This window comes from Canis lupus, chromosome 21 (assembly GCF_011100685.1).
Source record: "Canis lupus familiaris isolate Mischka breed German Shepherd chromosome 21, alternate assembly UU_Cfam_GSD_1.0, whole genome shotgun sequence".
Lineage (NCBI taxonomy): Eukaryota > Metazoa > Chordata > Mammalia > Carnivora > Canidae > Canis > Canis lupus.
The window spans coordinates 26,681,443-26,694,654 of NC_049242.1; the positions used below are offsets into that span (position 1 = coordinate 26,681,443).

The 13,212-nt window shown below is 46.0% G+C and overlaps 1 protein-coding gene across 5 annotated transcripts in view; it reads left to right on the forward strand.

The window, feature by feature from the left end:
• Nucleotides 1–13,212, forward strand: part of STIM1 (stromal interaction molecule 1) — a 198,676-nt gene that overhangs the window by 166,776 nt on the left and 18,688 nt on the right. For all 5 annotated transcript variants that reach the window (XM_038568832.1, XM_038568833.1, XM_038568828.1 and 2 more), the window contains exons 6-7: nucleotides 8,034–8,211; nucleotides 12,242–12,419. In XM_038568832.1, the coding sequence (XP_038424760.1) occupies nucleotides 8,034–8,211; nucleotides 12,242–12,419 (356 nt within the window). The remainder of the gene's footprint in view (nucleotides 1–8,033; nucleotides 8,212–12,241; nucleotides 12,420–13,212) is intronic.

Sequence of the window (13,212 nt, forward strand, 5' to 3'; positions counted from 1 at the left end):
TGATAATGTAAGATGATTCAGCTACTGTGGAAAACAGTGTGATTGTTCCTCAAAAAGTTACCATATAGAGTAACCATATAACCCAGGAATTCCAGGCCTAGGAGTATGCCCAAGGAATTGAAAACAAGCATTCAAACAAGTACATGTACACATATTCATAGCAGCACCGTTCACTGTAGTCAAAAGGTGGAGATAACCAAAATGTCCATAGGTGGACAAATGACTAAATAAATGTGAATATATAAATATAGTGGACCATTATCCAGCCACAGAAAGGAATGAAGTTCTAATACATGCTACAGAACCTGGAGAGTGTGCTGAGTGACATAAAAGGTTACCTATTGTGTGATTCCATTTATATGAAGTATCCAGAATAGATACATCCATAAAGATAGAATACAGATTGGTGGCTGGCAGAGCCTGGAGAAAGTGAGAAATGGGGAGTGACTGCTAGTGGGTATAGGATTTTGTTTTGGGGTAATGATAATGTTTTAAAATCGTGCTGCTGGTTGCACAACCTTGTAAATATAAAACCACTAAATTGTACATTTTATTTTTAATTAGATTTATTTATTTGAGAGAGAGTGCAATCACAAGCGGGGGTGGGGTGGGGTAGGGGGTGGGCAGTAGGCAAAGGGAGAGGGAAAATCACACTCCCCGCTGAGCAGGGAGCCCAAAGCAGGGCTCAGTCCCAGTACCCCAGGATCATGGCTGGAGCTGAAGGCAGACGCTTAATCAGCTGAGCCACCTGGATGCACCAATTTTTATTTTCTTCAAAGATTTTTTATTTTTAGAGAGAATGCATGAGTTGGGGGAGGGGCAGAGGGACATACAGAATCTCAAGCAGACTCCATGCTGAGTGTGGAGCTCAAACCTGGGCTTGATCCCAGGACCTTGAGATCATGACCTGAGTGAAACCAGGAGTCGGGTGCTTAATCATCTGAGTCACTCAGATGATTTAGCTACCCCTAAATTGTACATTTTAAAGAGAGTGAATTTTAGGGTAGATGAATTATATCTTAATAATAATAAAACATGTGGAGCTTGAGTTTTTGTAACTCTTAGACTTCCATTTAGAGAACTTATAAAATTTAGGAAAGTAAAGTACCTGGGTCTCTTCCAAATTTCCACTCACTGTGTGACCTTGGATAGGTCACTTTTCTCAGGATGTGTTTTTTGATCTGTATAATGAAACAATTGAGCTAAGGATCTTTGATTCATTTCAGGTGAACATTCCCTAGGTTTTGAAAGGAAACCCTTTGATTGATAAGGGTCCTGGTAAAAGGATAAAAAACAAGAAGCCTGTTCCTTCTGCTGTCTGTAATCTGTACTTTTAGGAATCGGTGCTTGGCCCTTGCCTTATTGAGTAACCTTTGGCAATTCAGTTCTACCTAGCTTTAGGTTTCCTTATTTGTAAGATGGGCTTGGTCATTAAGGCTCTTACTGGCTCCCTCATTCACTGATAGAGTTCAGTGTACTCCTGGGGGTGAAGGTTTTGGAATCCCACACCTGTTCTGATGGCAAATACTATTTTTCTATTTTCCTGATGGCTTGTTAAAGAAAATTTTTGAAAATTGCCAGATGGAATCTGAGGAAAATACTAGGAAGCTCTTTGCCAGGAGACTTCTACAAGGATGGAGCCCAGTGTGGTGGGTAACTGCAAAGAATCCCTTGATCTATGTCCCTCCAGCTCTGTTTTCCCAGCTGAGCATGGGCTAAAATCCCTACTTCACTGCTGTTCCCTGCCCAACACGCATGCAGGACTTAGAGTGATGGCCGGTGCTGCAGACCTGATTCCACACCTAGGATGAGTTCTTGAGCCTGTGGTTCTTTGGGCTCACCAGAAGGCAGGTAGTAGATAAACACCCCAGAGAACCTGGACCAGGTTCAGCTAGCTGCCAGCCATGACTACCTTGCCCAGCCTTAGTGAAAATCTGCCATCAGTCAAAGCTTGAGAAATCTCAGATCAAAAGTTTGTTGTGCTGTAGCCAGGAAGGCTACAGATCACTGCTGAGTGATCAGGGTCCATCTGTCCACAGCAGCCTCAGAACTTGGGGATGGGGAAGAAGGATCAGACTGGCTAGGCAATGGAGCGCCTCAGGGCCTATTTTCTGACAGTCAAAGGCATCTCAGCCCTCCCACCAGAACTGCAGAGCAGCACCTGGCCTTTTACGGTCTTCTCCACCGGCAGAGTTGGCTCTAGGCTTGCGTATCTATCTGGGGCTCTCCTAACAGTGCCAGGGGCAGGTGTTAGGTGTGCTCTGACACGCTAAGTCCCAAGGCAGCTTGCAGTGGAGGCATCTGCTCATTCATTGAGGGGGCTTTTCCTCCTCTGCAGGTAATTTCTCAGAGAAATGGAGGCTCAGGAGATGAAGTGAGTTCTTTCTTTTTTTTTAATAATTTTTTTATTTTTATTTTTTTAAAGATTATTTATTCATAGAGACATACAGAGAGAGAGAGAGAGAGAGAGAGAGAGGCAGAGACACAGGCAGAGGGAGAAGCAGGCTCCATGCAGGGAGCCTGACATGGGACTCAATCCAGGATCTCTAGGATCATGCCCTAGGCTGCAGGTGGCGCTAAACGGCTGTGCCACCGGGGCTGCTCGATGAAGTGAGTTCTTAGAGGTCATTCAGACCCAGTTTGTGACTTCTGTTTCATTGCTCTCTGTATTACATTGTCCTGTCCTCCACTTCTGGTACAGCTAGCAAGATAGAATTTCAATTTGAAATCAAAACTCGCTCTATCGTTCAATGGTTTTGTGACGTTGGGTACATTCCTCAGGTTCCCTATGTCCTAATTTCCCCTAAATAAATAAATGGTCACTACGGTTTTTAGCTTGTGCCTACTGTGGTTAATCCTGGGCTAGGGGCTAGAGCTGCCTTTGAGCTTTCAGCAGGGATATTGAGAAGACTGTAGAGAGAGGCCTGCAGAGCAGTTGTTGGGGTGAGAGGGGGGTGGGTTGTGGAGAAGACAGCAAGCCTACACCTTGTCTTCCTTCTTCAGCAGCTCAGATAATGGGGAGAAGGCTCCTGGAAGCAGGAGTGGCTCCTCTCCAGCAAAGCTTGTTTTCTTCTCTGTCAGCCCTATCCTTACCCTCTTTTTCTTTTTTTCAATGCACGTTTCAAGCCTTCTCCAGAATGCCCTTCTAGACTCTTCCCAGGCATGTTCAACCCTCCCTCTTATTTTCTTCTGGGATCCTATAGCCCTTTGTACTCCCCACTCCCCCTTTTTAGAAATAATCTGTTTTCCTGTTACCCTTTAAACTGGGAAGTCCTTGAGGGTAGAAACAGCTTTGTTCATCTGTTGTCATAACTCAGCATATGGCCCAGCAATAAGTAGGTGTCAGGAAATATATGCTAGAAGTTTTACAGAAGGAGGCTGGGCCTCTACAGAGCTATAGGACAGGGGAGATGGGAGAAGAGTCTGGCCCAGCTTGGTTGTGGGAAGAACACTATGGAGTGTCTTCTGTGAACTGGTGAGTCAGCCAAAGCACTTTTTGGACTATAACCAGAAAACAAGAGGGTCTAAGAATGTTCTCATAGGTTCATCATAGACCTTAGCACAGTAGGCTATGTAAATGACAAAAGAAATTCCTAGCACATAGTTTGGCAGTAAGGATGGATAGGTTTATCTGCCAGGGGCAGGGTATTGTGGGCAGTGGAGAAGGTGTAGGGAATAGATGAGGAGAGGGGATTCTAGAAAGCAATAATGATTGGAGGCTCACTTTCTCAGCGCTAACTGTACCCTAAAAATTCTCACCTGATTACTCTTGAATCTCTTAACATGATAGCATCTCATTTGTTTATATCCTCCTCCCTTGCCTAAGGCCTGATTGTATTAACAATTGACCTCATTTTGCTAAAATCTATTTGTAGCACTCAGGCTGGGAATCTTGCCACCCTCTGGCTCCCCAGGTCCTAGCCAGCTTCCCTGGGTTAGCTCTCCTCACCTAGCCAGCCACACCTGTTCTCATGAAAGCTCCAGGGTCCATCTGCCCTGGCTGTGCTTGCTGGGTAGGGGGTGGGTTCTGAGAGCTGAGCTCTTGTAGAGGCTGTGCAGGACAGCTAGTCATACTCTCCTTGTCCTTTCACATGAACTTTTTATTATACCCTCTTTCCTGCTAAAATCTGCCTTCTTTCTTCCCTTTTTCTTTCCTTTCCACCTTTGCTGAGTATCTGCTCTGGTCAGGCTCTGTGCTAAGTAGGAGTCTTTGGAGAGAAATAAGTCTTGTGCCCCGGTCCCAAGGAACTCACAGACTATCAGAAGGCGATCACCATGAAAGTTGAAAAACACACAGAGGAGTCCTTGAGATAGCAGTAGATATCCCATGTTTACCTGTCCAAAGAGTGGGTTGGTCAGGGAATCCTAGTTAGAAGAGAAGGAATGGAAATATCTCTGTAGCCTGTATGGGACTGGGAAGGTGGTAGGAAGTGAAGAATGGGAATGAAATTATAATGGGGAGAAGTACATCATTAGTAAAGCAGGGACTAGACTCTCCCATTTCCCCTCTTTTTCTGGTATAACAGTTTATAGATTCTATGTTAAGGTTCTCCAGAGAAACCTAATCTGGAAAAGAGAGAGAGAGAGAGAGAGAGAGAGAAGAGGAGATTTATTATAGAAATTGGCTCATGTGATTATGGAGGCCAGGAAGTTCCATGATATGCCATCTGTACCCAGAGAACTAGGAAAGCCAGTGGTACTATTCAGTCTGAATATAGAGGCCTGAGAACCAGGAGAGTTGATGATGTAAGTCCAAGCCCAAAGGCCAGAGAATCAGGTGGCTGGTGCCATAAGTCCCAGTGTGAGTCCAAAGACTCAACAACTAGGAGTGCTAATGTAAGAGGGCAGAAGAAGACAGATGTCTCAACTGAAGCTGAGAGAGCAAATTCATCCTTCCTCCACCTTCTGGTTCAATCCAGGCTCTCAGTGGCCTGAGGATGATTGAATGACACACACATTAGTGAAGACAGTCTCCTTTACTCAGTCTACTGATAGAAATACTAATCTATTATTAAAGAAACCTCACAGACACACCCAGAAAGCTCTCTTGGCATCCCTTAGCCCAGTCAAGTTAACACATAAAATTAACGTCGCAGATTCCCTGGGGACTATGGGGTTCAATCCAAGGCTCCACTGAGGGGACCTGATATTTCTCACATCTTCTTCCAGTGTTAAACTTCTCCTCTTAATTACCTACTGGAAATGTCCATCTGAAGATTTCCAGAACACCTCAGAGCACTCTCATTCATAACTATGCACTTGATCTCGTTAGTAATTGTGTGACAATGGATTTTAGGGCTGAGGAAGCAGAGATCCGGATGGGGCAGAGACAAGCATAGAACCCGGACTCCCTAAGACTCAGTGTAGGATGCTTCTTTCCATGGCACAAGAATATGTCTACATGAGGCCTTCTGTTTAACCATAAAGGCCTGGCATTTGGCCTTCAGGTATTCACTGTCCTGATGGCAATGCCACAGTCAGCTCCCAGGATGTTCTTTGGGAGAAAAACTCAGGTTTTGGAACTCTTACAGCCACACTCAGGCTACAGGGATCGTCTCTGTGGTGAGTGATGTTTGCATGTAATAAAGCAGAAGTCCGTCTACACAAGTAGGAAAGTTGTAATGAGAGTGTGGGGTGTAGCAGAAAGACCATGTGATCAGGCAAGTCTGGATCTGAATCTCAGCTCTGTCACTTTTCATGAACTCCAGCAAGGCAGTGCTCCTATGGAGTCTTGGTGTTCTGGTCTCTAGAGTGGGAATACAAATACCCTGCCTTCTAGAGTTGGTGTGAGAATCCAAACTGGTGGATATAAGCACCTTGCCTGATAGATTATATATCTTCTGTATTTCCTTTCCTTTCCTGTGTGGGTTAAGGAGACGGAGACAATCATACTTATCAGTAAAGATTGAATTCCACAAATATTTACTGAATCTGTCCATGAGCTGACCAGCGCTGTGCTAGGCACTGGTACACAGACATGTGATGATCACTAGGGGCCACAGAATCAATCAGCTAAATTAGGCTCATTTTCTTCCTGCCAAGCTTGGAAGCTCATGAGATGGGACAGGCAGTATCTTTGAGCTCTAGCCATGAATTTGACAAGGGTGTGTGGAGTAGATGCTTGTATATTTAAGTGGAGTTAAAACTGGTTGAAGAGATCCAGAGGGTACTGATAGGTGCAAGAGTATTGCCTTAGAGGAGGGGGATGACTATCAAATCCTATCCGTGGCCCTGGTCATTCAGGATTTGTATTTCTGACTTGGATGAAAATATGAAGTTGGAGAAGATAATAGACTCTTGTCCCACATTGATCTGGACAACGTAGGATAGAGAGCGAATAGAACAGATAGACGCCCACTCCACATGCCCACCTTCAGCACTTTGGAGTATTGGGGATAATAGGGGGCAGGTGCTGTTTGAACAGGAAGACCTCTGACTTTTGGTAGGAATGTCAAGGGGGTGTTGGAGTTGCGAAACCTTGGGAAGCTTAGATTAAAAGACCACAACAAACAGGGGAGATGAAGAACACCCCAGCCTCTGGTAGAAGCTGTGTAGGAGGCCGGTGTATTCCAGAAAGAAAGGTGGTTCACTGTGCTGCAGACACATCTCTTCTTGGGACCTGAAGGACAGGAGAGTGAAGACATGCCTCTGGTTGGAAGGGTTGGCCTACCTGGATGCTAGAGGACAGCCACCAAGGGACCCTCAGTTTTCTCTGTGAGAGTTTGGCATGAACATAGAGAAGTCAGGGCTGCCACCTCGGAGCTCGTAACTCCCCTCCCTTGGATGGAAATAGAATGTGCTAATCTGTCGTTGATCCCACACCCGTCCCCATGTCCTGCTGCTCGGCTTTCAATCAGGAACTATGAATATAACCCTTTTGTCCAACTGGGCCTCAGCTTCATGCAGTTTCCAGCCACATGTGTCTCTTCCTGCCATCTAGGCCCTGCCTTGACTTGGTGGCTCCCCCTGGATCCTTTTGGATTCACCTCAGCCCCTGGTCCTTATCAGGCCCTGGGATTCTCTCCATCCGTCCCCTTCCCCCTTCTTCAACCTGAGGGTAACCTGCTGTGCTCAGGAGGTCTTTCCCTGTTTCTCCCCTCCTTGACTCCCACATCTGGGGCTCCTTTGAGCCAACGGCTTCTCTATCTGAAGTTGAATACAACCCAGGTAGGGGCCCCAGTGGCGGCCCTACTCTCCTTATTGTGTCTCTTCTGGTCTCCTGTGCTGTGGCTCAGAGCCCAGATCTGGTAGGTGAGGAACAATGGCAGGCTCTGGGAGTGGCCCTCTGCTGGTTGGCTCAGTTCTCAGGACATGGCTTTTGTACTTAGCTTCTGGTGTTGTTCCTTGTTCAGCTTTTCAGTTTTGCTCTGAACCCCAGCCACCAACACTTTGTCAGATTGCCTCCAGGCATTCTCTGGAGGTAGATCTGCGCCTCGATTCCTGGCATGTACAGTATCTTATATATTCCAACCTCTTGATGTTACTCTTGTTGTACTTGGTCTCTGGATTGAGCCACAGCCTAGAGATGCTTTTCCACGGATATGACTTGCAGACCTTTACCTGATCTGGGCTCTGCATCTCGTACCTAGAATAGCCAGGTTGTCCAGGAGACCCAGCTCCTACAGAAACTTCAGTCCCACAACCAGGCCTCAAGCTCTAGCGATATTGCTTTATACTCTTACCAACTGTCCCCTTCTCTGTACTCTAGCACTCCAGCATTGCTTAGCCCATAAGACAGAAGCCATTGCATGTGGGTGCGTGGGCTCATTGTAGGCTAGGGTAGCTAGGATGTCCCAATTAGGCACAAGTTACTGGGGTCGTATGATTTAATAAGCTTCCTGTACCACTCTTAGGCCTCTCATGTTTTCCAAAGTAGGCAGAGAGCTTACTATACTAGTATGTAGCAAGTGTGTGTCTAAGAAGAGAATAATTCCTCTGGAGTGGGAAGGCTACATGCAGGAGGGGATGCAGTGGAGTCTGAAAGCTAAGTTTGCAGCGGACAACCTGACTTACCATGGCTTCCTCTTTGGCAGTGACCCGCCATAATCACCTCAAGGACTTCATGCTGGTGGTGTCTATTGTTATTGGTGTGGGTGGCTGCTGGTTTGCCTATATCCAGAACCGTTACTCAAAGGAGCACATGAAGAAGATGATGAAGGATCTGGAGGGGTTACACCGAGCTGAGCAGAGTCTGCATGACCTCCAGGAAAGGTAAGGTCCTTCCCTTCCCCCACAGCCATGGTGCTGCCAAGTCTCAGGAGCCTCCTGTTTCCACCCAGGTTGTGGGGCATCTTGCCCCCAAGACCAGGCCTAAGTGGCTGCCTGGGCTATGCCATACTTCCATAATGGCTTTGCAGGCATAGGTTCCTGCCATTGCTGTTGTGCAGTCAAATATTTCTCCCCAGGGTAAAAGTTTTTTTTCTGTCAGAGATCTTGAGCTTCCCTGATTGGATGTCTTGCCCGTTCTGTCCTTCTTCCTGCATCCAAAGTGTCATCCTTCCCATAGAAATAGACAAATTAACTGTTTTTCACTGTTCCCCAAGGAAACCTCACAAGTCTGTCTTCCTGATACTTTTAATTTTTTCTTTTTTTCTAAAGATTTTATTTATGCATAAGAGAGAGAGAGAGACAGAGACACAGGCAGAGGGAGAAGCAGGATTCCTGCAAGGAGCCTGATATGGGACTCGATCCCAGATCCTGGGATCATGCCCTGAGCCAAAGGCAGACGCTTAACTGCTGAGCCACCCAGGCGTCCTTAATTTTTTATTGTATGGAATCTAAATCTCAGAAGTACTCACTTGTTATGTGACTTGGGTAAATCCCCTTCCCCTTCTGGGACTTATTTCCTCATCAGTAACAGGAAGGGGTTGAATTAGGAGAATGCTAATGGCCTTCTGGCTCTGATAGTTGGATTCTGTTTAAATACTGGCTTAAATACTACTACCATAGATCTAGCCATGAAAAGAAGATGTCAGCCAGTAAATTAACCTAAGTACTTCCCGAGGTTTACAAACCAGGGGTGTGCTGGGGATTATAAGGAATTGACTGCTCCTGGGGCAACGGAGCTCACACATAGGAAGGAGCAGTGAATGCAAACAGTGCAGTGACTGGGTGCCTGCCGATGGGATGAGGAATCTAAGAACAGGAAAGGCACAGAGGCAGGAGATAGTGGATGTAGACTCCAGAGGGCAGCCTTGAAAGATGGGGAAGGGGTTCTTGGTAGTTAAGGTTGCATATATAGAGAATGAGGCCAGATCCCTGGCTCCTTAAGATTCACATGGAGAAGTTTTAGTAAGATGCAAAAGGCAGTATAGAGTTAATGCAGATCATCAGTTTGTTGCTTTGTTTTGTTTTTGAGAAGAGGAGGGATCTACTTCATGACTGTCTTTTAGAAAGTTATTCTGGCAGCTTAGGGATTCCAGTTGGGAAGTCTTTGCAGGAATCTATGTAAAAAGGAAATGACATCTGGCCCTGTTCTGTGACTTTTAAATGATACTCTTTCTTTGGGGAAAGGATTTCTTGTGAGCTAGGTATTGTTAACTACTTAAATGCATTATTTTTTTAATCATACAACTGTGTTAGGTAGGTGGGTAGAGTTGAGGAGATGAGGGCTCAGAAAGGGTGAGTGCTTTGCTTAGGGTCACATAGCAGTAAGTAGTGAGCCAGGAATTTTGATACCCACAGGGAGCTGTCTCAATAAAGGCAGCCCTATGAGATTCATTTCCATTGGTTGAGTTTCTAGAGGGCAAGCAGAGTTTTATCTCTGAACTGATTCGTAGCTAATTTTCTGGGCTCCTTATTCCTCGGCCCCTTGCCAAATGGGGCTAAATGTTGCTGTCGGGGCAGTCCCCATTCTTCATTTGTCTGAAAAGCATGTACTGTTTTCATTCCAAAGGCAAAGAATCTAGGCAGGAGACATTCCAAGTTTGGGGATAAAACTAAGCTCCCGGCCCTCCCTGCTCCCCAAGGGCCTCCAGAGCTTCGTGACCACTGTGGCACTTAAAGAAACAAATGTGTGTGCACACTCAGAGACAGGCTCACACACATGCATACACAAATCTTCCTCTGACCATGTCCAGAGTCCACATGCATTCCTCCTCGGCCTTCTTACCCTAATGGGTCTGTGCTGCCCGCCACTGCACAGCTTTTTTTTTTTTTTTTTTTTTTTTAAACAGAGTTCCTGATACTTTGGGTGAATAAATGTAATGCTACATATGCATTCCAGTTAGGATTTCATTGGATTTCAAGATAATTCTTTGAGGCAAGGACTTTGATTCCCATTTAGAAATGAAGAAACAGGCCTGGTATAAGGAACAGACTTGTCCATAGTCACACAGCTATTTGGAGCCAGGGCTGGCAGCCAGGCTGCCTCATTTATTTACTTGTCATGTTGACTGCTGCCTTCACGATTCTCAGTCTTCTGTGGAGGAGATGGAGTGGGGCAAGGCTTGACTGTGCATGTGTTTGCTCATTTCTGCTCCCAGTAGTACTTATTGATCTTCATCTCTACCAAATCTTGTTAGGACTATAAGCATTGGTCAGGTTTCTTGATTGTACTTTAAAGGAGTTCCTTATTATCTGGACAAGGCTGACAGATCAGAGGCTTTCCTGAAGAGGCTGCTGTTTAGTGAAGAACTGCATGCCTAATGGTGTAATTTCAGGCAGTTGGGTCTCAGAAGAACACTATTCGAGGGAGGAGTGGGGGCAGGAAATGGCGCCTCTGATTCGGTTTTAGCCATGCCTGTAGCGCCACCTGGTGTGTACCTCGAGGATGCTCGACTCGCTTTCTCTCCCGGGACAAAGTGGGCGGAAGACTGCAGATTGTCAGCAGGAAACTTACAGCCCAGAGCTTTCCCCCTCATCTCTCCCTGTCCCACCACCTCGTCTGAGGCCTCAGCCACTGACAGATCTGGACTTGGCAGGGTTTAGAGGCTGAGTTCTGGTTCGGCCTCTTCTGTTTTAGCTCAGTGGTCAGTGTTCTTTTCTGGGCATCCCTTGTGTTCTGTAGCGTATCCTTCTGCATCTCGTGTCTAAGCCATAGATCACTGCTTTCTTCATCATCCTTTCACCTCCTACCCTGGTCCCTATTTGCTTGGTGTTTCTTACTAAGATAGGAAGACCTGTCAGTGGCCAAGTCCTTCCCTTCTTCCAGAGGGATTAGCAAACTCTTATTTTCCCTGACCCCTTTTAGGCAGAGTTGATCACTTCATCCTTTGGGCTCATCCAACATCTTGCATATCTCTCTGTTCTAGAACTTCTCACACTGTGTATAGTTATCTGTTTACTTGTCTGTGTTGGACTAGACTGTAAGCTCCTCAGTGGCAGGGACAGTTTTCTCACTCATCTTAGAGCTTGGCATTCAAAAGAGTACTTGTTGAATGAATGGATGAATCAAAGAGTTGATTAACTAGATATGTAGAGGAAGGAAGGGAGGAAAGAAGGAGGCTAGGTGGTTTTGTCAGTGAACAGGGAATGTGTGGGTGGGTATAAGGGTATACTTTCATTATAACTGAGCCCTTGATATCTTACCCACCATGAAAGATACTTAGAATGGAAACTCAGGCTTGGGGGCAGCAGGGGGCTGTCCCAAGCCCTGCCCAGCCCTTTTGGCATGAATTTCATTTTTCTATGCTTCTGGGAACAGGTACTTAGGACTCTCAGAGTTGCTACTCAATGATTCCTTTTTTGTCTTTCCTAACTATCCCACTGCTACCGCCCCAGTCCTATCTCAGCCTTTGTGCCTTCTCTGGATCTTTGGGCTAGCTAGCAGGGTGTTCTACATTTACTGAACCTTCCATATAGCTTGAGATATGAGGAATAACTATGGCTCTAGAGTCCTGTAGATTGGAATTCTAGTCTCAGTTCTACCCTTTCTAAGTCTTAAATCCAGATTGGTCCTACTAGGCTGATAATGATATATTATTATCTGCAAGGAGGACACATGGAAATACCCTGTAAAATAGTAGTTGTTAGGATCTTAGTATATGAGACACCTCAGAGGAAGGATTCAGATACCCAGGAACACAGCCTGAATACTGGCAGCAAAAATGGTGGCCAACATAAGAAACATGGTAGCCACAGTGGTTTCTTTTGGCCCTGAGCTAACTCAGAGTCAGCCAACAAAACAGGGAGAATATTTCTCAGTGCCAGAGCCCTCATTGATCTCTTTGATGCCACGACTCGTGGTGTATTGGCTGGCACCCCCTGTATGGTCTTCTCCACCTGCCTGCATCGCCCCCAGGCTGCACAAGGCCCAAGAGGAGCACCGCACAGTAGAGGTGGAGAAGGTACATCTGGAGAAGAAGCTGCGTGATGAGATCAACCTTGCCAAGCAGGAAGCCCAGCGGCTGAAAGAGCTGCGAGAAGGCACTGAGAATGAGAGGAGCCGCCAAAAATACGCCGAGGAGGAGTTGGAGCAGGTAGGAGAGTATACAAATTCCTGGATGCCCAGGGAGGGGGCAGGGTTGGGGGGGATAGGATGGGAAAAGTGCTAGGGCCAGAAGACTAGCTAGAAGTTTCATGAGTGAGGACTTTGAAATCTGGCTCAAAGAATATCTTCAAGAGTCAACTGGAGGCTGGGGAAAAAAAAAAAAAAAAAGAGAGAGAGAGAGTCATTGGAGTGGTACCTGGGTAGGTTAGTGGTTGAGCATCTGCTCAGGGTGTGATCCCAGTGTCCTGGGATCGAGTCCTGCATCAGGATCCTTGTGGGGAGCCTGCTTTTCCCTCTGCCTATGTCTCTGTCTCTCTCTCTGTGTCTCTCATGAATAAATAAATAAAATCTTAAAAAAAGAAAGAGTCACTGAACTCTTACCAGTAAGAGTAGTGGAAAAGTTGCCCCAAAAATGGTCACTGTGATTTTCAAAGAATAGGGGATAACAGTTATTTTGTTCCTTTTTTATCGAAGTATTTACATAACGTGTACAAATCATAAATATACAGCTGGAGAGCTTTCACATAAGCATGTGCCTGTACAACCACCATCCAGATCAAGATACCGAATATCTTTTTTTAAAAAGATATTATTTATTTATTTATTTGAGAGAGAGAGAGAGAGTCTGAGTGGGGAGATGCGGCAGAGGGAGAGGGAGAAGCAAACTCCCTGCTGAGCAGGGAGCCCCACATGGGGCTCGATCCCAGAACCCTGAGATCATGACCTAAGCTGAAGGCAGATACTTAACTGACTGAGCCACCCAGGCACCCCCAGAATATCTT